The following is a 22,493-nucleotide window of genomic DNA, read 5'->3' on the forward strand; positions in this document are numbered from 1 at the left end:
GGGCCGGGGGTGCCGCGGCCCCCGGGGCGGGCGCGGGGTCCGGTGTCCCCCTCGCTGGTGACCCGGGGCTGCCCCGGGCGGCGCGGACCGTCCCGGACTACGAGTCCCGTGGTGCCCCGCGCGGCGCGCTGACGTCACACGCCGCGCTGTCCTTAGCCCGCGCACCCGGATGTGAGTCCCTTTTGCTCCCCCGGAAGGTGAGGATGGCGGAGCTGCTGCCATCGGCGCCGGGCCCGCCGCGCTCCATCCGCCGCCATCCGCCCGCTGGCGGCCCCGCCGCGGTCACAGACCCGGCCCGGCAGCCTCGGGGGGCGGCGGAGGGGCCCGGATGGGCGCGGGGGTGGGGAGGAGCGGGAGTGCCGCCCGTCCGAGCGGGCAGGCCGCGGCGGGATGCGGAGGCCGCAGGAGCCTCCCGGGAACTGGGCTGGGGCTGGACGGGAGGGGCCGCGGGGCAGGGCCCGGCAGCGCAGCGGTGCCGGGGCAGAGGTGGCTGCAGGCTCGGGATGTGTTCGCGTGTGCTCGGGCTTCCCACCGAGCAGCACTTGGATGTGCGCTGGGGCTGCTGTAACCAGCACGGAGGAGCAGCTTAAGCGGTGTGGAGGCGCACAGGGAGCGGGGCTTGGTCAGCTGCGGCTGGAGGTGGCTGACGGCTACCAGAAAGGTGTGAAGGGTGGTTTGGATTATTTTATTTTTATTCCCTGTGCTGTGTAACGAGCCCTAAACCCTGCTGCCTGTGACCGCAGATGGCGGGCGAGAAGGCGCCGGAGAAGAAGCCAGCTGAGAAGAAGCCGGCCAAGAAGAAGGCAGGGGACAAGAAGCCAGCGGAGCAGAAGCCAAGCCAGAAAGCTGCAGGGGACAAGAAGAAGAGGGTGAAGAAGTACCATGCCAGCCGTAACCCCGTGCTGGCCCGGGGCATCGGGAGGTATTCCCGCTCTGCCATGTACGCCAGGAAAGCGCTGTACAAGCGCAAGTACACGGCCCCAGAGACAAAGGTAGGGTGGGCAGCACTGGGGGAGCGATGGGGTTTATCGTGGTGCCTTTGGTTCGAAACGTGCTGAGTTTTCCTTGCTGTTTGCATGCAGATAGAGAAGAAGAAGAAGGAGATGCCCCGTGCCACCATCACTAAGCCAGTGGGTGGAGACAAGAATGGAGGCAGCCGGGTGGTTAAAATCCGGAAGATGGTATGGAAAAGCACTGGGATGCTCGTGGTGTGGGGCTTTAGGCTTGGGGGTGGTGTGGGGCTTTAGGCTTGGGGGTGGTGTGGGGCTTTAGGCTTGGGGTGGTGTGGGGCTTTAGGCTTGGGGTGGTGTAGGGTTTTAGGCTTGGGGGTGGTGTGGGGCTTTAGGCTTGGGGTGGTGTAGGGCTGGTGTGCTGGGCTTTCTGTGAGTACAAACCCAGCGTTTGTGGGAGGGGGTGGGAATTTGGGTAGGAATTCTCTGAGGTGGGAGCACACACAAATACAGAGCTGGATGCAAAATGTTCCCAAGCAGTGTCCGAGCAGAACTCAGACAAGCTGAACTTCAGGCAGATAGGGACACCCCTTTTGAGGAGCTGCTGTGCTGTGGGACACAGGGGTGGTACAAGGTGCTTGTCCTGTGTTCCCAGCCCAGGTACTACCCCACGGAGGACGTTCCCCGGAAGCTGCTGAGCCATGGCAAGAAGCCCTTCTGCGAGCACAAGCGGCGCCTGCGCGCCTCCATCACCCCCGGCACGGTGCTGATCCTGCTCACCGGCCGGCACCGCGGCAAGGTGGGCACAGCTCCTGCTCCTTCCAGACACCCCGAATCTCCCAGCTGGGCAGCTGGGTGTAAATCTGTGACTTCTGTCTGGGTGTTTTCCTTGTCCAGCTTCAGGGGAGGCAGGGCTGAAATGTTTGTAAATTAAGGTTGTTCTGAGCAGAGCTGGAAGTAAAACGGGCTCAGCCAGTTGGTTGGACACAATGCAAAGAGTTTTGCTGCAGAGCAAAGCCAGTGCCTGTTTCTGTTGCTGCTCCTACAAAGACAAAACTTTGTCCTACAGCAGTTACTGCAAAGGAAAATCAAGAGTTTCATTCTTAATTTAATTATCAGGGTATAATGGATTGTTATATTGAATTCTTCATCCTCAGGATGGTCACCAGCACAACTGGTATCATTTATTTTCTCAAATGTCTTTGATGTTCATGATTCCATAAAGAATGCTGTCCTTGACCAGAAGGAACAAAACACAAGGGGGGAATGGCTCTGACTGTGTGAAGCTACAGAGTTCTTGTGGTGTTTATCCAGTTCCTGCCTGTAACTCACACAAAGGATTTGGGTGCTGGGATGGCTCTTGCCATCCTGTGGGATGGGGGAAGAGTAAAACTGGAGTAGTTCACTGTGCTCAGCCTTGAGAGATAAAGCTCATGGAGAGCACACTTGTTTGGAGAGGAGGCACCTGGAAGTGCTGGAGCTTGGATCACAAGGTGGCAGCTCCACAGGTGGCACAGCTGACCCTGTGGACTGTCACTGCTTGTACCAGTAACAGAGGCACAATCCCAGTTTGGCTGTGGTGTGGGAGCACTGCGACTGAGGATTGATGTCCCATCTCATTTCTTTACAGCGTGTTGTGTTCCTGAAGCAGCTTGATACTGGCCTTCTGCTTGTTACAGGTAAAAATGTTATTTAAACATGGTGGTTTTGTTCTGGGCAGTTCTTTGGGTCTTTTAAGTTCAAGTTTGTCTCTGAGGTCAGTAGCACAGCAGTGTTTGCATGTGTTTGGTTTGGCACATCAGTGGGGAATCACATTTTGTGGTGGAGTCACCACCCCTGGAGGTGTCCAAGGAACAGCTGAATGTGGCACTCAGTGCTCTGCTGTAGTTGACAAGGTGATGATCTGTCAAAAGTTGGACCTGATGATCTTGGAGATCTTTTCCAACCTTAATGATTCTGTCATTTGTGACTTTGCAGGGAGGTGGAGGGGAGATTAAGCTTCACTATGTGACTACCTGGAAGAGCTCAGGAGGGAGATTTTTGTATTTCTAGAGAGCTTTGAGTTGGGATTTTTTCTGTAGGCAACTCTAAAGGAACTGGTCATCACATAGACTAAAAAATTCAGCTTCAAGGCAGTGGTTTTCAGCAGAAAAGCTGACCTTGTTCTCTTGTCTTCTCTCCCTTCAGGCCCCCTGGCTGTGAACCGTGTCCCTCTGCGCAGGGCCCACCAGAAATTTGTTATTGCCACATCCACAAAGGTGGATCTCACTGGGGTGAAAATTCCCAAGCATCTCACGGATTCCTACTTCAAGAAGAAGAGGCTGAGGAAGCCCAAGCACCAGGAAGGAGAGATCTTTGACACTGAGAAAGAAGTAAGGGACAGGGTGGTGCCTTCTTTCTCAGTGCTCCAGGCTAGGGGAAATTGCAGAAAAAAAAAAAAACAGATGGATTTTAAGTGGTCATAAATTGAGGTGGTGGTATTAAAATGATGTAACCCCCCCTTTTAAATGTGGGGATTTTCTCAGAGGAGAAAGAGTTGTTGTTCCAGTTAAATGTCTTTTTTCACCAAGAAGTGCTGTCACTGTGTTGGCTCCAAGCAGCGCTTCAGTGCTTCACCACCTTCCCATTATCAAGAACAAATGGGGGAAAGATTTCTTTAAAATCCCAAAACTCAGGATTTACCCTGAAATTCCTCCTCTCTCTAAAGGATCCTGCAGTTGCTGCCAGGATTTTAATGTTGTTCTCTGTGCTTTGCAGAAATATGAGCTGACGGAGCAGCGCAAGACAGACCAGAAGGCCGTGGATTCCCAGATCCTGGCACGCATCAAGAAGGTGCCTCAGCTCCGGGGCTACCTGCGCTCCACCTTCTCTCTCTCAAATGGAGTTTATCCTCACAAATTGGTGTTCTGAGCCTTCTGCAAGCACCACATTAAACTCCAAGGGAAAAAAAAGCAAGGATTTGTGGTGTGTTCATTGCAGTCTGTAGCAGCAGGTGTTGCACGGCTCTGGCAGGGCTTGTTGCTGTGGGGTGAAACTGAGGGGCTGTGGGAAGTGACCAGAATTTGGAGAAGTTTGGGGGTAGGAGTTTTGGCTGTTGTAGTTTCGTGGTGGTTGTTGGATTTCTTTCACTATTTAACATAAACAGGAATTCAGCGTTTTTAACTTTGAACGAGCTAGGAAGGGATCCTGAACAGATTTTGCTTTGGGAATAGCAGCTAATGCTGGACACAGTGCAGGATAAAATCAGAGAGAAAATATGTCTGTGCTGAACTTCAGCTAGTAAATAACTTCTTAGAGGTATTTCAGGAGCTGTGCTTTGATTTTGAAGTGGAAATGCTGGGAGTTCTCCACAGTTCTGCAGAATAGAAGTGTCTGAGAGTGGAGAAGGTTAGTGCTGTGTTGAACTCAGCAGAAATCAATGCTCTTACACAAAGCAGGGATGTACAGTTGACCACGTCTGGCACTCTGGAGCTCTTCCTTAGCCAGACCTCTGCAGGAATCCAGGTTTATGTAACTGCACCATCTGTCTGCCCAGCACTTCTGAGCCGAGGTAGCCAACAGGGTTAGACTTGATGAGAAAGAGAGATTTCAACAAATTCATCCAGGCTCCATGAAAACAGGATGGGGAAGAGAGCAGTACAGCCCTCCCTGAGGTGGAAGCCATGTTTAGTGGGAAAGAGGAATTGGGCTTGGAGGGCTCCAGAGGCAGTGGCAGAACTTGGACACCTGTGGAGTGCCTGGTTTGCACCAGGGGGCTGCAGTCTGGTGCTGGTGGGTGTTAAATGTGTCAAGTGACAGCACTGGGCACTCCTACCATCTTCCTGTAGCTAACCAGGCTGGGAGAGCTGAGGGATGTCAGCCTGGAGAAGGGAAGGTTCCAGGGAGACCTTAAAGCCCTTTGCAGTGTCCAGAGAGGCTCCAGGAGATCTGGAAAGGTGCTTGGGACAAGGCCTGGAGTGACAGGACCCAGGGAATGGCTTCCCTCTGCCAGAGGCAGGGTTTGATGGGATATTGGGAAGGAATTGTACCCTGTGAGGGTGCTGAGGTCCTGGCACAGGTGCCCAGAGGATCCCTGTGGCTGCCCCTGGATCCCTGGAGGTGTTCAGGGTCAGTTTGGATGGGGCTTGGAGCATCCTGGGGTGGTGGAAGTGGCAGGGTTGGGACAGGATGAGCTGTAAGGTCCCTTCCAAGCCAAAGCAGCCTGGAATTCTCTGAAGTATCACCGAGGCTCAGCAGAGGGAGGCAGTGAGCTGGCTGTGTCCCCTGCACAGCTCCTGGCCTGGCTGGGAGGAGTCTCTTGCTCTGTGCTGTGTTCTGCCCCGAGTTCTTTATTTTCCCTGACACTGGAATTTTGTCTGTTATTGGTTACATCTCTTATGTGTGCTTTGCTGGATAATGGGATTACTCACAGGTTTTTAAGTTAAAGGGAGTTTCTCCTGCAATTGTGGGAATGGCCTGTTATAAATCAGCTCTAAAAAGATACAGAAGGGTTGTACACATTTCTCTGCTACTCCTAAGGTAGGTCGAAGAAAAACCTTAACCAAATATGCTTAGAAAGTTCACTTAAATTAAAAAACGTGTGTGGGAACAACAAAATGGGGAAAGCCCCCATCTAGCAAGGAGAATGAGAAGAGTTTGTATGAGCAGGTGATACTGTAAATTCAGTCACACCCTTGTGCTCTTGAGGGAAAACTGCAGGACTCATTAATGTCCAGTCATTCCCTTCCCTCTGGGAGAGAAGTTGCAGTAACAAAATCCCTTCCCTCTGAGAATGGGGAAGTGGCAGTAACAAAATAGCCCCAAAACCAGTCGGGTGTGGAGACCCAATGGTGTTCTGTGGAATTCCTGGTTGCTCTGACACATTCCTGCTTCGTGGATCAGAAGACACCTGGAGTCATTAACCTTGTTTGCTGGGAGGGGAGGCTTTGGCTGCCAGTGTGCTGTCAGGAAGTGACTTGGAAATGGGAGTTGTTATCAGGAGATGCTGGTCTGGAGCAGTGCTGCCATTCCCTGTTCCTGTCACCTGTGTGATGAGGTGCTGACAGTAACACACCCCGCCAGGTGGGGAGGAAGGGAGGGAGGAATCTGCTCCTGTCAATGGCTGAGCTGAGTCACTGGCCCAGCTGGATGCCAGTGTCACACCAAGGGATGTGGGAGCAGGAGAAACTGGAACACCAAATCCTGCCTTCCTGAGGCCAAGCAGCTCCTCAGGCTTTGCTGCAGGAAAGGGAGATGACAAACCCCTCTTATTCCAAAAGGAGAGGCAGCCAGTGATCAGCTGTGATGTGTCTGTCTCCAACCTCCCAAATATTTTCCCCGAGTTCTGTGCAATCTGCCTTCTTTGAAAAGCTGCAGGGTGAGGGATGGAAAACAGGAAAAACGAGGCCTGTGCAGGTGACCAGCACAGAGGGATTTTTTTTTTAATCCAGATAATGCTGGCCCCTACCTGAGCACAACTTGCAGCACATAAAGAGCCTTTGTGTGTGTTGGCTGTCCCCAGCATTTCCCATGCCATGTGAACAGTTCTGCAGCTGGGCTCGCTGAGTCACTGCTTTTTCCTGGGCAGCCCCCACAGAAGAAGCCAGAGACATCCAAAGCTCCATCACCCAATGAAAAGTGCTGGAGATGTTCAGCTCCAAAAATAGTGACAGCCTCAACCACAGCAGCACTTCATTAGCATCAAATGTGCTCTTTGCTTCAGCTGCCTAATAAAGTGATATGTAATTATAATAAAGCATCCTTTGGAGAGGAAAGAGAGAGGGATGTTGGCTTTCCCAGGGAATTGATAATAAGATGTGGTGCCTTGTTATCTCCAGGCACCTATTTTTACCTGTCAGCTGTGCAGTGACCTGGTGGCTGCAGCTCCAGCCCAGAGAGGCTCTGTCCAGCTGCCAGAGCAGGCAGTGGGGTCAGGGAGCAGCCACTGCCTTTGCCTCTGGAATGAGAATCCTTCTGGGACCAGGATCCTCAGGAGAAACTGAGGCTGATCTACAAAGTCCTTTCCAGTGCCAGGTTTGTAGAGAAGAGTTACCTGTGGCATTTCAGCTGTGACACTCTTGGGTTTAACCTTAATTAAGAGAGGATGCTCTGGCTGGAGTGTGAAGGTGCTTTTGTGGGACTCCCACACCTTTTGGGCCAAGTGGTGAGGAAAATTTGCCAAATTTCCAGATGTCCAGGGAGTGGCTGTTCAGTTCATCTGTGCTGCAGGATGTACCTTGTCATAAAAGAGCCTGAACCTTTTTCTCCCAGCCTATTTCCACCTGATCCCTCCCCTCCTTCTCCTCAGAGTTCAGAACTGTTGCAAGGAAATTCACTGTGGATGCCCTCACAAGCTCAATAAATAATCAAATCAATTCCAATCCTATGGATGCACCATAAAGAGCTCCTGTCCTGCTTTGGGAAGAGGAACTGAGGTTCCCAGCCACTATTCACCTGTTAATTGGATTTCTCCAGTTCTCCTGCATTGCAGTCTGCACTGAGCACTTGACAACTCATTGCTTAAGCAATTACAGCAATTAAATCCTTATTTTTATAAGGATTCTTATGCATAATAGTCCTTGTTATGTTTCGTTCTGGAAGCCACTGGTTGAGCAAAGTCAGGCAGAGCCTGAGTCACTGCAGAGGGTGGGTCTGGGACATGTGGAATTTGACACAGAGCAACCAGGACATTTATCTTTGTTTAGTTACTTTTTAATTATTTGTTTGTTGTTTGGAGTGTTTAGGTCAGAGCAGTCTCACCCTCTCCCAGCTATCAGTCAAAACCCCCATTTTTGTCAGCTGGCTGGCTTTTTTTGCTCACTTTATCTATTTTCCCCCCATTATTTCAGTGTTTATCTCAGGGGAAATGACTTTGCATGATGGATTGCACACAGAGGCAGCAGCTTCTCTGACCTAAGCATGGTTCACACTGCATCAGACATAAACACTTATTAGTTGTAATAGTGATGAGGAGAGAGGAAGCACAGTAGTCAAAATAGGACTTGAGATGAAAGAAATTCAATGGCTTTTCCTCAGCAATATTGATTTTCTGTGTGATCCCGAGCAAGTCACTTATTTTCAGAGAGGTCTGTGCTCACATACTGCAGAAAGCAGAAATACTTTCTCATGTCTGGTCTCAAGAAGTGTTTTCAACTTCAGAAAATGGAAAATTTATGTCCATTTTCTGAAGTACATAAAAGAATAAGCAGTCTCTGCTTGGCTGACACTGAGAGGGAAGCTGATCCATTAATCTGATCTTGTTCTATGAGATCATATCAACATTTCAGACTAAAGAATACAAAAGTTGTGCTGTGTTGAAGACTGGCACAGGTGGCACAAAGAATAAATGTTCTCATAATCCTATTTATCAGTTTTAATGTCATTTTTTGCAGAATTTAGGCTGTTTTATTTGCACAGGGCAGCGGAGCTCAAAGATTCAGAAACTCTGGAGCTATTGAGTGTTTCTTCAGTTGTCCAATTAGCAGTTCCTGGTGCTTTGCCTGCAGATTGGTTTTAATGATGATCATAACCAGATCCTCATATTTTACATCTGCTGAGCACTTTGGCCTTGTGACATCCAACACAGGTCCAAAACTGCCACGAGAACAAGAAGACACCACACAAAGGGAAAATGATTTCTCCAATCCATTGGAGAAAGTGTGTGGGATGCAGAGAGCCACCCCAAGGAGCACAAGGAAAGGCTCTAAATCTCATGGAGAAAATAAAGTTTAAACCAGAAGCAATTTCATCTTCATCTATTTTGTCAGTCCTAGTGGATGTAGAGGTTTTCCACTGGCCTGACAGATGCCTTAGGATGTAATTTGTTTTCAAATTAAGGCTTTCAAGTATCACCATGTGCTCTACATGGGATCCTGTTGTTCAAAATGGTCATTTGGACAAGAGGAAATAAGACCCAAGATAAAATGTACAAAAGCAGCCCTTGGTTCACAAAGAAGGAAGGGCATTTTTCAGAATAAGACCCTAAAAAGAGTGATGCACCCTCAAAATGATGGAAACATTCAAATTTCTGGTGAGAGTGTCCTGCTGAGCTGAAAGGAAAATCTCTTTTGTGGAATTTCATAGAAATTGGTGGGGAACCAGAATTCTTCCTTCAAGGAAACAAAAAAAAAACAAACCTGAACAAATGTCCCTGTGGAATCAGGGAACTGAAAGCCCAGCAACTCCTGCTCAAAGGAGAGGCACAGAGCTCCTGTGCACTGAACATCACCCACATGGCTTCCCTGGGGCCTGACAAGGTGCAAAAAGGCCACTGGAAACCTGGAGCTTGGTGTTTGTGGAAGAGAAAAAAGCCAAACACGTGCTCAGAGCAGGGGCACAGAGGGAGAAAAAGGAAAACTGCCTTTTGAAGCTGCTGATGCAAGAGAAACTATGAGAGGGTTGGGTTTTTTTTTGTTCAAATCCTGGCTTTGGTCAAAGCTCTGAGCATAAAAATGTGTGGTTTATTTAATCCAGCACTCCAGGAAAGACTTGCCTGCTTTGTAATTAAACAGAACTTCATCAAGGCAATGTCTCACATCATTCTGTAACTGCCTTCTAACACAGACAACCCATTTATCCCCAAACTGCCTGACAGCTTGAATAAAAAATAGAATTAAAATAATCCAAATAACAGCACAAATTGTGTGGTTTGGGCTCCCTTGAAATAACTGCTGATTTCACAAGTGCCTGAGAAGGGTGTCCCAGTGTGAGCCAGGCAGTGCAGCTGCTCCTGGGGATTTATCATTCTCATTAGAATTTCTATCACTCTTCCCATCCTGTCACCCTCAGCTTCAACTTTTCATGTCATTCAATTGCCACCACCCCAAGCCTGGGCAGACTGGGTAATCAAGCCTAAAAAATGGCTTTTTGATGTGTTTGTCAGGCCCAATCAAGAGCCACATGATAACAGAATGGAGCCCAGCACACAAAATGTGGTCCCTGTGCTGCAGGGGGAGGGCTGGGCTGATGTCACCTGTCTGGAAAATGATAATCTCATGAAGGGGGTGATGCTGGTGCCTTTGGGTGCCTGACAGCACTGCTCAGGTTCTCCTGTTGATTAACTGATTGCTTGTGGGGTTATTTTAGTTGAAGTTTAGTTCTTCCTGGTTCTCTGTAGGCTCTTTGTGATGTTCCTTTTAAATAAACACTGTGGTGTTGTTAACCATAAACTGTCAGGACCAGGATTTTATAAGCACAGGACATTTCACTGCAGCACCACAAACTCACCTCTTCCACACCACAAAGGAAGAAACTCTCCTGCCTGCAGCAGCATGAAAAGATTTTCCACCACCCTGGCTTCACCCAGGGGCCAGTCCAGCCTGAATGTGGCATGATGAATTATTTGGCTTTCCTGGTTTGTGCCATCTGGCTGGAAAGAAAATAGGGAAAAATAGGTGGGTGATAAAGAGCATAAGAGGATTGCACCTCTCACATAAATCAGCAGCATTCCACACCACAGCACACATCTCCAGCCTCTTCTGTTTGTTTCCCTCATATTTATATCCTGTCAACATGCTCACTCGCTGGGACTTTATTGTATAATAGTTATTACTCTTCTTTTAAAAGCAGATTCTTGGCTGGACATAGAGGAAAGAGACACTGGAAAGAGCAAGAGAAATGCTGCAAGAAGGAAAGGAAAGGAAAGGGAGGAAGGCTCCATGGGAAGAGCACCTTTGGAGATGGGGGCACTTAGAGCTGCATGGCAGCACCACACAGAGAGCAAAATTGTTCTTCCCAGAGGAAAACCATTCCACTTATTCCACTTTGCACAGCTTGCCTTCAGCTCTCAATTAGTGGCTTTCAGTTTCAGCTTTGTTTTGAATGCCTGTCACCACTGAAGAGAAAATCAGCACAGACTAACATTTGCTCAGGCCAGGGATTCACTGCCCTGCCTTCCCTTGCCAGGAAAAAGGGTTGGTGGTGCTGCAATGCCAGTGCAAACCTGCTAATTAGGAACTCACACTCCTGGATCTGATTTAGGAATTGCAAGTAAAAGACAACGATGGAAGTTCAAACACCACCTCTTTTAAAATCCTCATTTAAAATCCTGTTTTCCCTCTTTGCTTTGGTGTCCTGTTGGTTCAGACTCTCCACTATCCCAGGTTGCTCCAAGCCCACTCCAACCTGGCCCTGGAAAAGGAAATTGTCCCAAAATGTGCTTTTCCCCCTGGGATGTGACATTCCAAATGTCAAAATTTCAGCTTTTTATTCTGATTAGGATTGAACTTTTTTAATAAATATTGTGTGAAGCTCTGCCCAGATCTCAGCTTTGACCAATATGTGCATGGAGCTGTCTGGGTGGGGAGAAAGAACTTTTCCAGGGATATCAGCTCTGGAATTTGGCCATTACAGCTCTTGTTCAGGGAGAAGTAACAGGAATTTCCCCTGTGTTTGAACCAATCCCTGTTTGAGGGAATCCCTCAAACACAGGGATTGCAGGATCAGTATTTCAACCAACTCACTTGAGAAATCAGAGAAAATTCTTGAAATACAAAGGTAGACACTCAAATTATATCTTGATAGGCTAAGAGAAAAACAGCTTATGATACTTTCTCTTCCCAAGGGTTTTAAATAAAACTTTAAAGTAAAATATGGGGTAAATATGAAGCCAGAGATGCCACCTTGTCACGTTTATATGTTTACAATATTGAGCAGAAAATTGTACCAGATTCTTCTTTTTCTATTTATTTATCCCTCGTGTTACTGCACCAGTTTTCAGAAAGGTTGAATTTTAAATCAGTACAGAATAGCTGTATTTAAACCTACCTATTTTTGGATAGTAATAATGAGTCTTCTGAGACATTCAGAATTCAAAAATTCAGGACAACCACTCAGGGATCTGCTCAGCTCCCAGCCACTCTTTCTCACTGATGGGCAGCATTTAAGTATTTCCAGAAAAGGCTACTTGAGTAAGAAAATGAGACCTGAAATTTGGGAGAGCACTGTTAAATGCCAGCACCTCAGGGGAGCAGGAAATCCCAAAGAAAAAATCAGGCTTCCAACTTTCCAAGTTTGAAAGGACAGGGATGATTTAGTGCAGGGAAGAACTCTGCTCACAGCCCTCATGGGTGAAGACAACAGGAGAGGGAGGAATTAAATGTTCTCTGTGTCTGCAACAGCTGGAAGAGGAAATGGAAAGGGTTAAATTGCAATAGTAATGGATTAGGAAACTCCCTAAAGGTGAAGACAATTCAACAGGAAGGGACTGAAGAGAGAAGCTGTGGCTGCCCCATCCCTGGAAGTGCCCAAGGCCAGGTTGGATGAGCTTGGAGCCACCCGGGATGTGGAAGTTGTCCCTGCCCATGGCAGGGGCTGGGATGGGATGGGCTTTGAGGTCCCTTCTATCCCAAACCATTCCAGGATTCCCAGATTCTGTGATTCCATAATTTACATTTGTTTCCTGACCAATTTAAGTAAGGCCAGGTTTGCAAGGTAGTGATTCATCCTCGTTTTTCCTATAACCCTTATTCATTTTAACAAAAACATCTATTTGTTCTTCCTCCCTCAAGCCCACCTTGCAATCTTCAGCAATTATTCCTCTCCTAAATGAGAAAAATGTGACTATTTCCATTTGCAATTAAAATATATTTCTGAGGTTTAGAATTATTTTATTTCACTGTCTAGTTTCTTCCTTCTCCTCTGTCAAACACTGATTTTTTTTTTCCACTTCAGTCCTTTCTATGTTTTACTTGGAGAAACTGTATTTTTTAATCCCAGATAATGTGCCAAGAAATGCCAGTATTCCTTGGGTAATGGCCTTATTAATGATGGCATTTGGGCTCCCTAAATAACAAGTATCAGGCAGAGGAGCCAGGATTCAGGGTCTGCAAATCTGGTTCGTGCAGACCACATAAAAATAGCAACTTGTTTTTCTTTTTCACACATTTCTTAGTGCCACAATGGTCACTGAAAGTGTCATTTCTAAATGAACAGAAAGATACGCAGCAAAGCCTTGGGATGAAAAGAGTTCTCTCCACACATAATAGCTGTTAATGTAAAATTAAACTGAAGGGTGAGACAATGCTGCTTTTAATCCCATTACATAATAGGCAAATTCCAAGCAGGAATAGGGAATTTCCATTTGCAGGAGTGAATTTTTGCCCACAGCCCATGAGCATTTTCTGCTAAATGTCAGTATCTGTGATGTCCAGAGAAGCACAGGGACACAGGAGACCTGCACAGGAAGGAGCTGATCCCAAAATCCTGCCACCAGAGGCTGAGGCAACCACAGCAGATCAAAGAACACTCAACATCTGCTCCAAAACAATGGGAAAAAAGCAAAATAATGGAAGCAAAAGAGTGGTTTTCTGTAGGAGCCTATTTACAAGTTGAGGGTTGTATTCCTTCAGCTTGATGATGTGTGTCACAAAGTTATTCTGGTCTGTTTTTCAAGTCATCCCATAAAGTAGTCCAAGAGCTCTTTGTAGTTGCTGCTGTACCCCTGTGACTGCACATTGAAGTGGCTGACATTTGCTGGTGACAGGCAGAACACAAATATTATATTTTTTTTTCATTCCATTACACAACACCTTCTGCAGCAGATGCCAGGCAAACTGCATGGGGGTTGCTGCATCCAGTACAGCTGAAAATCCCACATAGGAAGCCACATCAGCATTCCATGTGAGTTTATAGATTGTACAACACATAATTCCTGAATGGCAGGCACTTCAAATAATTTAGGAAATTAATTTAGCAGTAATTATTTTATTTACCTGCAGTGAGGCAGGACAGGGCACATTTCTCAGTTTTATTCCATTGTTTTCATTCAATAACTGCTTTTTAACTTTGAATCGTCAAGTCAATAGAACTCAGAAGAACTCCAAACAAGCAAATCAATAACTATAAAATGGTGAATATCCCTTCTGTTCAGCTTGGGAAGTCTTCACACAGATTTGACTAAAAGGAAGATGTTCCAAAACATCTGCACAATGTGCAGGTCAGAGCCAAGGGAGCTGTTTTCACGGGAGGCAGCTCAGGTTTCCTCCCACAGGAACCCACCTGGATCAGGATCCTTGCTGGGTGAAACTGTCCCCAGCCCCCAGACCAAGGACAAAGCAGAGCCCCTGCCAGGGAACAACGTGGCCACACACCTCGTTCAGTGCCTCACCTGCTGTGGAAGCTTCCAGAGCCTCTCCTGGCTCGGAGGCAGCTCCTCATTCCTGCAAAAGGCCTTGGCTTGCATCCCAAGGCAGCGGATTGAATCCACAGCCACATCAAACGCGGATTCTCCATCTGGGAGCTGCTGTGGCAGCCGCATTCCTCCAGGACAAAGCACTCCAGGAGGCCTCGGAAAGAGCTGCAGACAAAGCATTTGCAGCCTGGGTTACCCAGCCTCTAAACATCCCTTTGGAGAGCAGGTACATCCAAACCTCTGGAAAACACTGCAAACCCCTTCTGCTGATGTCCTTTCTTGTGAGGGGAACATCCCACTTGACTCCCAGCTCTGCTGTTTGTGTTGGTTTTGTGGAAGATACTCAACTAGCACCACGATAGTGCCACAAGATCTAAAGATGGAATGCTGTTCTGGTGGAATGCTACTCCCACTAAAATGCACACAACACTTTGTGTTTCTCTCCCTCTGCTCCTCTCACGTGTGGATGAATGGAAACAATGTCAAACTCCCACGCTGGGAAGAAAACAACAACAATAACACCCGTGCCTGTCTGCCCATGAAATGTTGTGACTAATCCAACCCCAGGAGTGAAGTTTTTCCCTTGCTCCAAGGAACCTTCGGGAGCCTGGCTTATCTCCCCTGCCAGAACTCAGCTGCCTCGTCCCACCTGCCATAAAATCTTCCAGTCTCAGCATTCCCTCTCTTCTGACTCCTCCCAGGGCTCCCACGGGAGGATCAGGGTCCATTTGCAGCCGTTTCTCTCTCTGTCACGTCCTGACCAAAAATAACAGATGCCCATGGAGCTTTTCCCTCATAAAAACTTTTGATAGCAGCTCTGCACACTCTCCCTGATCAAAAATTACTGCTGCACAGAGGAAAATAATATCTATTTCTAGAATAAACCAAGCCTGGAGACTCTTCTTCTCTCCAGCACATGAATAGCAGGGATGTCCTACCAAAGAGTGCACAGAGCTATCACACAGATCTCTAAATTACTGCTTGTTTGAACTTACCTGAACCCTGTGTCAACTGAACTGGCCTCAAAAACAAGCTTCACAATGGTGTGAGTGCTCACACTGCTGAATCAGGGCTACAAAAGGGCTTTGCATGGGTCCTGTGTTGAGCGGTCATCCATTACATGGAAAAAAAAGCTTCTCCCAGATTTAAATAGGATATAAAGCAGTGGTGGTAGATCTTGTTTTACTCCAGCTCTGAATAGGCTTTTCCTGCAATAGCACAGCACATTTGTTATAATGCATTAATATGTTAAATAATTTAATCTGATCAAACAGGTAAATAAATGCATAGAGCTCTATCTCTGCTCAGTTGTGCACACTCACTGTTCCATGAAAAGCAGACACTTGCAATGGGAATCCCCACAGCAATTATCCACTAAAACTATTTAACATTTATCACCACGTCTCTCTCATTAACATGATTTGTCTCGGCAGCACGTCCTTTGCTGAACATCCAGGTACAGCTGCCTCTGACACTTTGTGCCTCTGAACAGGCTCAGGGCAAGGTCTGAGGGAACTGAGGGTGAAATTAGGCTGAGAAAGAAGGATCAGTTTTCCTCTGGATCCCCTTTATTTCCACACATACCGAGATGTTACAACCCTTTTGCTTTACACCTTCTGGAATCCATAAATCCAGCGGCACAGATTTGAAGGGACATACCTGGTTGCTCACGAGTTCTTTGGGAAAAGCTCCTGGAGAGGTGACAGGATTCCTGTGAGATGGTGACAGAGGGGGCAAGAAGAAGGGAGAAAAGGAAATCATTCTGTGAGGGGACAGCCAAAATAGGGGTGAGCAGGGCTGCGGGAGAGGAGAAACAACCATGAGGGAGAACCAAGAGGGACCAGCCCTGGAGGGAAATGGGGAGTTTCAGAGGGGCCCAGTGAGTGAATCCAAGAGTGTTGAGAGAGAAGCTGAGGAGAACAGCACTGAGGGAGCAGCACTGAGGGAGCAGCTCTCGGTGCGGGTGAAGGGTGGTGAAGGGCTGAGGGAGCGGCCATTGCATGAGGGCGAGACCCCGGGGCAGTGCCAGGAGAGTGAGGCGAGACCCTGAGGGGAGCGTCCCGTGAGGGGCTGAGGGGAGCAACCCCTGAGGGATGAGGCGAGGCGCTGAGGGGAGAATACTCGGTGTGGGTGAAGCACTGAGGGAAGAACACCCCGTGCGGGTGATCCGCTCCCGGGGTGAGGCCCTGAGGGGAGCGCACCCGGTGCGGATGATCCGCTCCCGGGGTGAGGCGCTGAGGGGAGCGTACCCGGTGTGGTTTATGCGCTCCCCGCTGTGCGGGCGACCCGCTCTCCCTGGCGCGGGTGAGGCGCGATATGAGCGGGCTGAAGCTCTGAGGGGAGCGCTCCCGGTGCGGCTGCGGCGCCGCGCCCGGTGGAGGTGACCCGCTCTTCCCGGCACTGTTGCTACCCTCCCCGCGGTGCGGACGATCCGCCGTGCCCGGCGCGGGCGGAGCACGGAGCGGAGCCCTGAGCGGAGCACACGCTGCGCGGGTGAGGCGCTGCCGGCAGCGCCGCCGGCGCGGGCGGAGCGGCGGGAGCGGCCGGGGGGCGGAGCTCCGCCGCTGGAGGCGTGTCCCGGCGCTCGGGGCGGAGCCCCGCGGGCTGGGAGGGGGCCGGGTGTATTGTTCCCCGCGCGGTGCATGCCGGGCGCGCCTCAGCCCCCAACATGGCGTCGCGCTGTCAGCGGTGTGTGTGAGGCGGGCGCGGGACGCGGGGCTGCGGGCGGGCACGGCGGCTCCCGGAGCTCCCCGGAGCGCCGCCGCCGCGGTGGCAACGCGCCGCTCCTCGCTGCTGCCCGCCGCGCCCCGGCTGTCCGGCGCCCAGGCCGCTGGGGACGCGCCTGCCCCCGCCCTGCCCCCGCCATGGGCGGGTAGCGGGACCCGCCTCGCCTCAGCCCTGCGGAGCCCCCCCGCCCTCCGCGCCATGGGGTCCCCGGCGGCCGCTTCGGCGGCCGCGGCCACCGACTCGGCGCAGTGGCTGTCGGTGAAGGAGGAGACCATCTTCCTGCACGACGGGCTGATCCGGGTCACCGACCTGGCCGAGCTGCCCAGCGAGATCATTGGGGTGGCCGAGCCCGGCGACACCGAGCTGGAGGTGAGGCGGCCCCCCGAGCTGAGGGAGGGACGGGGCAGGGCCAGGGGCTGAGGGGGAGGATGCCCTCGGCACAGGGGCACGGTGGCAGCGGAGGCCCGAGGCGGGGAGGACGGGGGGATGGGAGATGGGGGTGCAGGGAGGATGACGAGGGGAGGGTGAGGATGGGGGGCCGGATGGAGGATGCTGCGTGCGGATGCCGGGTCAGGGATCTGGAGTCCGGAGCCAGCCGGTGTCGCGGCGTTCTGCTTGTCTTGAGTCAATCTGATTTATTTGCGATAATAATGAAAGTGGAGCTGGGCAGGAGGATGGTGAGGTGCTGATGTAAATGGAGGGTGAAGTATTGGTGCGTCCTCCTTGTTTTGAATCCGGAAGGTCTGGAAATCAGAGCCGCACTCACGGATTTCAGCGTGGCCTTTGGCCCGTTTATTTTTACTGAAGGTTTTGTGTTTTCTTGCTGTTGCTTTAGATGGTTTATAATTCATCAGCCTTACAACGACATGCTCGGGGGTGCCCGGGTGTTTTATTCAGCTGTTGACAGTGGTCGTTATTGAGGATCCAGGAGGGCAGCCCAGATTTCCATCCCAGCTTTTTACCTTCCCAGAACTGCCCCTGCTGTTGGCTGCAGGCGGGCGGTGCAGCTGTTTTATCTTAGGAGGAGCCGCTGAAGGACTGAATGTCACGGATTATAGGTTGCATCTATTTGCTAGACCGCATTTTTTTTTTTCCCCCCTGTGTGCCTCCCTTCTCCTGTTTCACCCCACCCTCCTCCCCGGCAGCGTGGCTCGCAATGACACAGGGGCTTTGTCACCGGAGCCGCTCCAGCCGGAGCTTTATCTCCGGGCTCTCTTTGCTCCCAGGCATTTTAGGCCGAAAAACCCCGTTTTATGAGGTTTTAGCTGCTGTCTGGGCTGCTGCTGAGAAGAACCCACAAGCAGTCCTGACAGCATTATTGTTCACTGGGTGACGTGGAACCTTTACGGGCTTTGGGGAAACTTCCCCCAGCCTTATCTGAGGCAAGATATTTTCTGCAGAGCGTGCGTTTTCTGTCCTGTGTGCTGGGACACTGAGGAATGGCGTGGAGAAATCAGCTGCTCCCATGAAATGGATGTTGGCAAATATCACATGGACAGGAAAAGGGAGATTTTTAAGGTGGCTGACTTATCTCTGTGTGTATAAACGTGGAAGGATTCTCCCTTGTGATCAGAGTTGCTCTGGCATTCGGTGCAGCTTGGATGCAAGAAAATATTTTGATTTTGCATAGTTCTAGAAGCAGCATTGAGTTTAAAAACTGTGCTAGAAAAATAACGTGCTCCCACAGCATTTTTCATGTTATAGCATAAGAAAGGAGGATATCCTTTAAAAAACAAACAAGACCTGATTTTAAGATCTTGCCAGCCAGGCCAGAAGTGTGTTCCAGCCTGAAACTTGACACACAGCTTCACTCGACAAACACTTCAGCTCTGGAGAATTTTTTTGTTGGTGTTAGGAATGTTCTAAAACTCCAGTTGTTTGGGAGAGATAGGGATGGAATTGGTGCTACTGTGTCTTGTGCTTTGACATTTATTATAACAAGTGTTGCAGCAATCCAGTGCCACTGATTCACCTCATTTTCTCTGCTCCAGAGATTCTTTTCCTGTTCGTGTTTGCAGTGCAAAACTTTGAAATAAATAATTAAATATGACTTTTTGCTGTGGTGCTTATTTTTGATAAGTACTGATTTTGGCTTATATTGATCTTTATTCTTAAGTCACAGCTTATTAAAGCCTTTTATTTCCATCCACTGATGGAATTGATGATCACAAGCAATCAATTTCATTTTTAGATATCTGCAAATTGGTTTAGAGTTTGGTATTGAGGGGGAAGGGTTTTAAAAAATGAAAATTCACCTGATGCAAATGTAAAATATTTAACTCCTAACTTTTCTCTGCCTTTTTTAATGCTGTTTTTTAATTTAAATAAGGGCTACTTTGGTGATGTGGAATGGCTTTGAGGAGCCATTTTGTGGAAATAGGTGCACACATCTGATTGAAGCGTGGCCATGCAATCGACTGCTACACAAGAGCTCATTTACACTCTTTCTACTCCTACTTGCAGTGTAATAAATATCTTTGAAAATGGTCCAAACAGAAATCTCTTGGGATGTGCTATTGGCCAAGGGTAGGAGATGCTGCAGCTGCTGCTTTGATTAGGAAACTTCTTTAATTCACTTCTTGTGCTTCATCAGTGGTGGTCAGAAGCCTGGCTGAATTTTGGAGCTGAAGTGCTTAATTAAAAATGTATAATGTTTAATACTTTAATGGATTTTTTTTTGGGTGGAGAAGTATCATTCTGGTCTGTTTTGCCTAAATATCCGTTTAAAGAGTGTATTGGTGACTAATGTCAGGGTGTTTGGATGTGTTTCCTTTGTCCTTCTGTTCAAAGGTTCTGTCTATTTATAAAAAGAAAAGCAGAGGAAAAAATGTTACAGTGCTGGTGTTAGGCCAAGGAAGGCTTATGGAAACTTATTATTTTGTTATTTTGACTCCCATGCAGCTTTGATTTTATCTTTTTGTCTATTTGTATACACTTGTATTTATACACATATACTTTAATGTATGTTTCAAGAGCCTAAATCTTCTCTTTCAGCTTGTTCTAGGAATATGTTGAGTTTTAAAGGGTGTGGAGGTTTTTGCTCTATTTTTATTTTTTCTGTGATGATGTGTGCCAACTTCTTAGATTGTTTCAGTATATTTACAGAAAATCAGGGCTTTTAAAAAAAATTTGATAGAATTTTGTAACATTGTGCATGAACCAGCTGCACCAGGTGCAGGTTTCCCACTAAAATCCTCTAGTCAGGAGAGGCCTGGATTAGTCAGTGATTACAGAGCCTTTGGACCTTTATTTTAAAACCTTTCACACAGACAAATCTTTGAAAGAGCAAAGTCTTCTCCTTCTTGGAGCCAGCCCTCAGTGACAAAGCTGGAGGTGTTACCATGACATTGTGGTTGGTCAGTGCCCATCCAGAGGGACACTGAGTGCAGGAAGGGCTGTTCCTTAGGATCCCACAGAATCCCAGGATGGTTTGGGGTGAAGATCATCCAGAATCCCCTCCTGCCATGGGCAGGGGGCCTTGCTCTGGTTTTCCCTGGGGGCTGGGAGTGCAGCTCCTCCCTCAGTGGCTGCTGGGATGTGTCTGTCCTCAGCTGGTGCTTGGACTCTTGTTGGGCTCTGTTCTGTAGGACACAGTGAGGTGCCACTGGGCAGGTGTGGCTCTGCACTGAAAATGGTTACCTTTATCAAGTGGAAGGTAAAAAAATAACAAAAATCAAACAAATAAAGAAAAAGTGGTGGTTTTTCCTCTTCCCCCCGTGTGGCCTGGGCTGGCTCTCCACAGAGAGGTTGGAGAGTTGGAGTCCAGTGCTCTTTTCTCAGCATGGGCCAATCCTGTGACTGACTTGTGTTTGCCATAAAGTGATTTAGACTGGAAGGTTTCTGCTAAACTTGGAAGTTTTCACCCATTTTCCTCCCGACCCAGAGAAAACATTTTGTCACTTTTGCCTGATTGCTGAAGGAGAGAGCAGCTCCCTGCAATTATCTGGGTCAGTGCTTCCCAAACCTTTCTGCTTGTGACCTTTCTGCCATCTACAAGCGTCACCTCTGTCGTGCTGAAAGTCCCTAATGCCACCATCAACAATTGACTCCTTCCTAAGTGGGTGACCCTTCCTGGGGTTGTGACCTCTGCCTTGAAAACTGCTGATCCAGGCGTGTGGCAGGCTTGGAACAGCCTCATCCTGCCTGTGCCCCCCTTGCAGTGCCCCAGGGCTCCTCTGCCAGGACTGGGAATTTCAGAAACTTCTCTAATATGGAACCACTGTCCCCCTGACTTTGGAGTTTTGAAGTTGTATTTTGGGTAACCTTGTAGAGAAACATTAGGAAACTTCTCAAGGATGATTTTGCAAATCTGTTTCCCAAATATAGATCTTGTTACCAATTGCAGTTTATTAATTCAGTGATCTGCACTCTCAGATGTTTAAATTACAAAGATTTTTCTTTACCTTTTGCAGCTGTTTTCACCTACTACTTGAGTAAGAGCCAAAGAAATATTTTAATGAAAAAAGAAATAACACTTTATAGCATTTTACTTGTTTACAGTTTGCTTGTTCTCTGTAATTCATCTCAGATATGAAGGTTATTTCATAAATTTGTATGGTTACAAAAATGATTTGGGATAAAATTGTAAAAGATAGTTGTATCTTAGTGCTTATTTGTGAGCAGTGAGATTTCCAGTGCTTTCACAACAGAAAATAGCTTCTGCTTTTAGCTGAGTAGTTAAAAACTGCACTGCTCCACACAGGACTCAGCAGAGGCTTTGAACAAGAGGATAAGGTTAAAATTTCTTGGAGCAGAAAAAATTGGAACAACCTTGAGACTTGTAGTTTTTTAACTGCAACACTAAAGCACGGTGTAAAGTGCAGCAGCTGCTAAAACATCAGGGAGAAAATGTTCACACATATTTGTATATTTGGCACGTGGTGTAGCAAGGAAAAGGCCTTAGAGAGGGGCTGGGAAATGTTTTAGAAGAAATTCAGGTGGGTTTTGCACTGAGGTGCTGCATGTCCCAGAAAATGCCAGGAGCAGGAGGCCGTTCCCCAGCACAGTGGGAGACAAGGACACAGGGTTGTTTATGGAGCAGGTTCACTTGGGATGTGTATTTCAATCTTCAGCGTACCTTTAAAGCTGTCACTTGTGCTCTTTCTCTTACAGAATAATCCATACTTTTTGTAATTCAGGCTTTTTACATTGTTTTATTGGTGTTTCTAGAGACAAAAGAGCCCAGTAAACAAGTGGTGCTGCCTCTCTGGTAATTCTGTACAAGAGGAATGACCTCATACCTGTAATGGGGTGGTCAAAGGAATAGAATTAATTTTTTTTCATGCTGCTTTTAAAGATATTTTACAATTTTGAGGCTGTTTCTGGTTTTTTGTCTGGTTTGTACCTCCTGTGAGATGGGAATAATCCATGTTTAATACTCAGGGGGTATAGGGATGTAATTGATCCTGATAAATGTTCCACCATCTTCATCTTCACATGTGAACTTCAGCCAGCTGAACTGTGGAAAGAAATTAAATGTCGTTGGGGAGATTTAGTGGCTTCCCCTTCCAATGTAAGTTCAGGATAAAAACCCCTTTTTGTGCAGAACCTCACTGCTCCTCAGTTCCCTGTGGAGCAGAATTAAAATACACACCCCCACAGGCACCAGGGAGAGGACAAGGGGCAGGAGCTGTAGCCAGGGGAGAAAGCTGCCTTTTAGTGACAGCTCACATTTAAATTTCCTTAATAGGGTCATAAAACCTCAGGCT

General features: G+C 48.2%; 2 protein-coding genes and 1 long non-coding RNA gene across 7 annotated transcripts in view; 2 read left to right on the plus strand and 1 right to left on the minus strand.

The window, feature by feature from the left end:
• Positions 1 to 51: 51 nt before the first annotated feature.
• On the plus strand, positions 52 to 4,250 carry RPL6 (ribosomal protein L6). Its single transcript, XM_064393080.1, has 7 exons — positions 52 to 197; positions 744 to 992; positions 1,083 to 1,181; positions 1,606 to 1,749; positions 2,581 to 2,629; positions 3,138 to 3,322; positions 3,708 to 4,250. Exons 2-7 carry the CDS (start codon positions 744 to 746, stop codon positions 3,858 to 3,860), a joined length of 879 nt encoding a protein of 292 aa, XP_064249150.1. The 5' UTR covers positions 52 to 197; the 3' UTR covers positions 3,861 to 4,250.
• Positions 4,251 to 4,388: 138 nt separating this feature from the next.
• LOC135282883 (uncharacterized) lies at positions 4,389 to 15,994 on the minus strand. 2 transcript variants are annotated; one of them, XR_010348878.1, is made up of 6 exons: positions 15,718 to 15,994; positions 15,054 to 15,266; positions 14,035 to 14,223; positions 11,694 to 11,851; positions 10,155 to 10,296; positions 4,389 to 8,522 (listed from the first exon to the last, which is right to left on the minus strand). It is a non-coding gene; the product is annotated as an uncharacterized LOC135282883 (long non-coding RNA). The 2 variants fall into 2 exon arrangements; XR_010348877.1 differs by having other exon boundaries at positions 14,035 to 15,266.
• Positions 15,995 to 16,700: 706 nt separating this feature from the next.
• HECTD4 (HECT domain E3 ubiquitin protein ligase 4) overlaps positions 16,701 to 22,493 on the plus strand; it is a 64,997-nt gene continuing 59,204 nt past the window's right edge. For all 4 annotated transcript variants that reach the window (XM_064392307.1, XM_064392309.1, XM_064392308.1 and 1 more), the window contains exon 1: positions 16,701 to 17,154. In XM_064392307.1, the coding sequence (XP_064248377.1) occupies positions 16,984 to 17,154 (171 nt within the window). In that variant the 5' untranslated portion in view covers positions 16,701 to 16,983. The remainder of the gene's footprint in view (positions 17,155 to 22,493) is intronic.

The sequence above is a fragment of the Passer domesticus genome, chromosome 17 (genome assembly GCF_036417665.1).
Source record: "Passer domesticus isolate bPasDom1 chromosome 17, bPasDom1.hap1, whole genome shotgun sequence".
Taxonomy (NCBI): Eukaryota; Metazoa; Chordata; class Aves; order Passeriformes; family Passeridae; genus Passer; species Passer domesticus.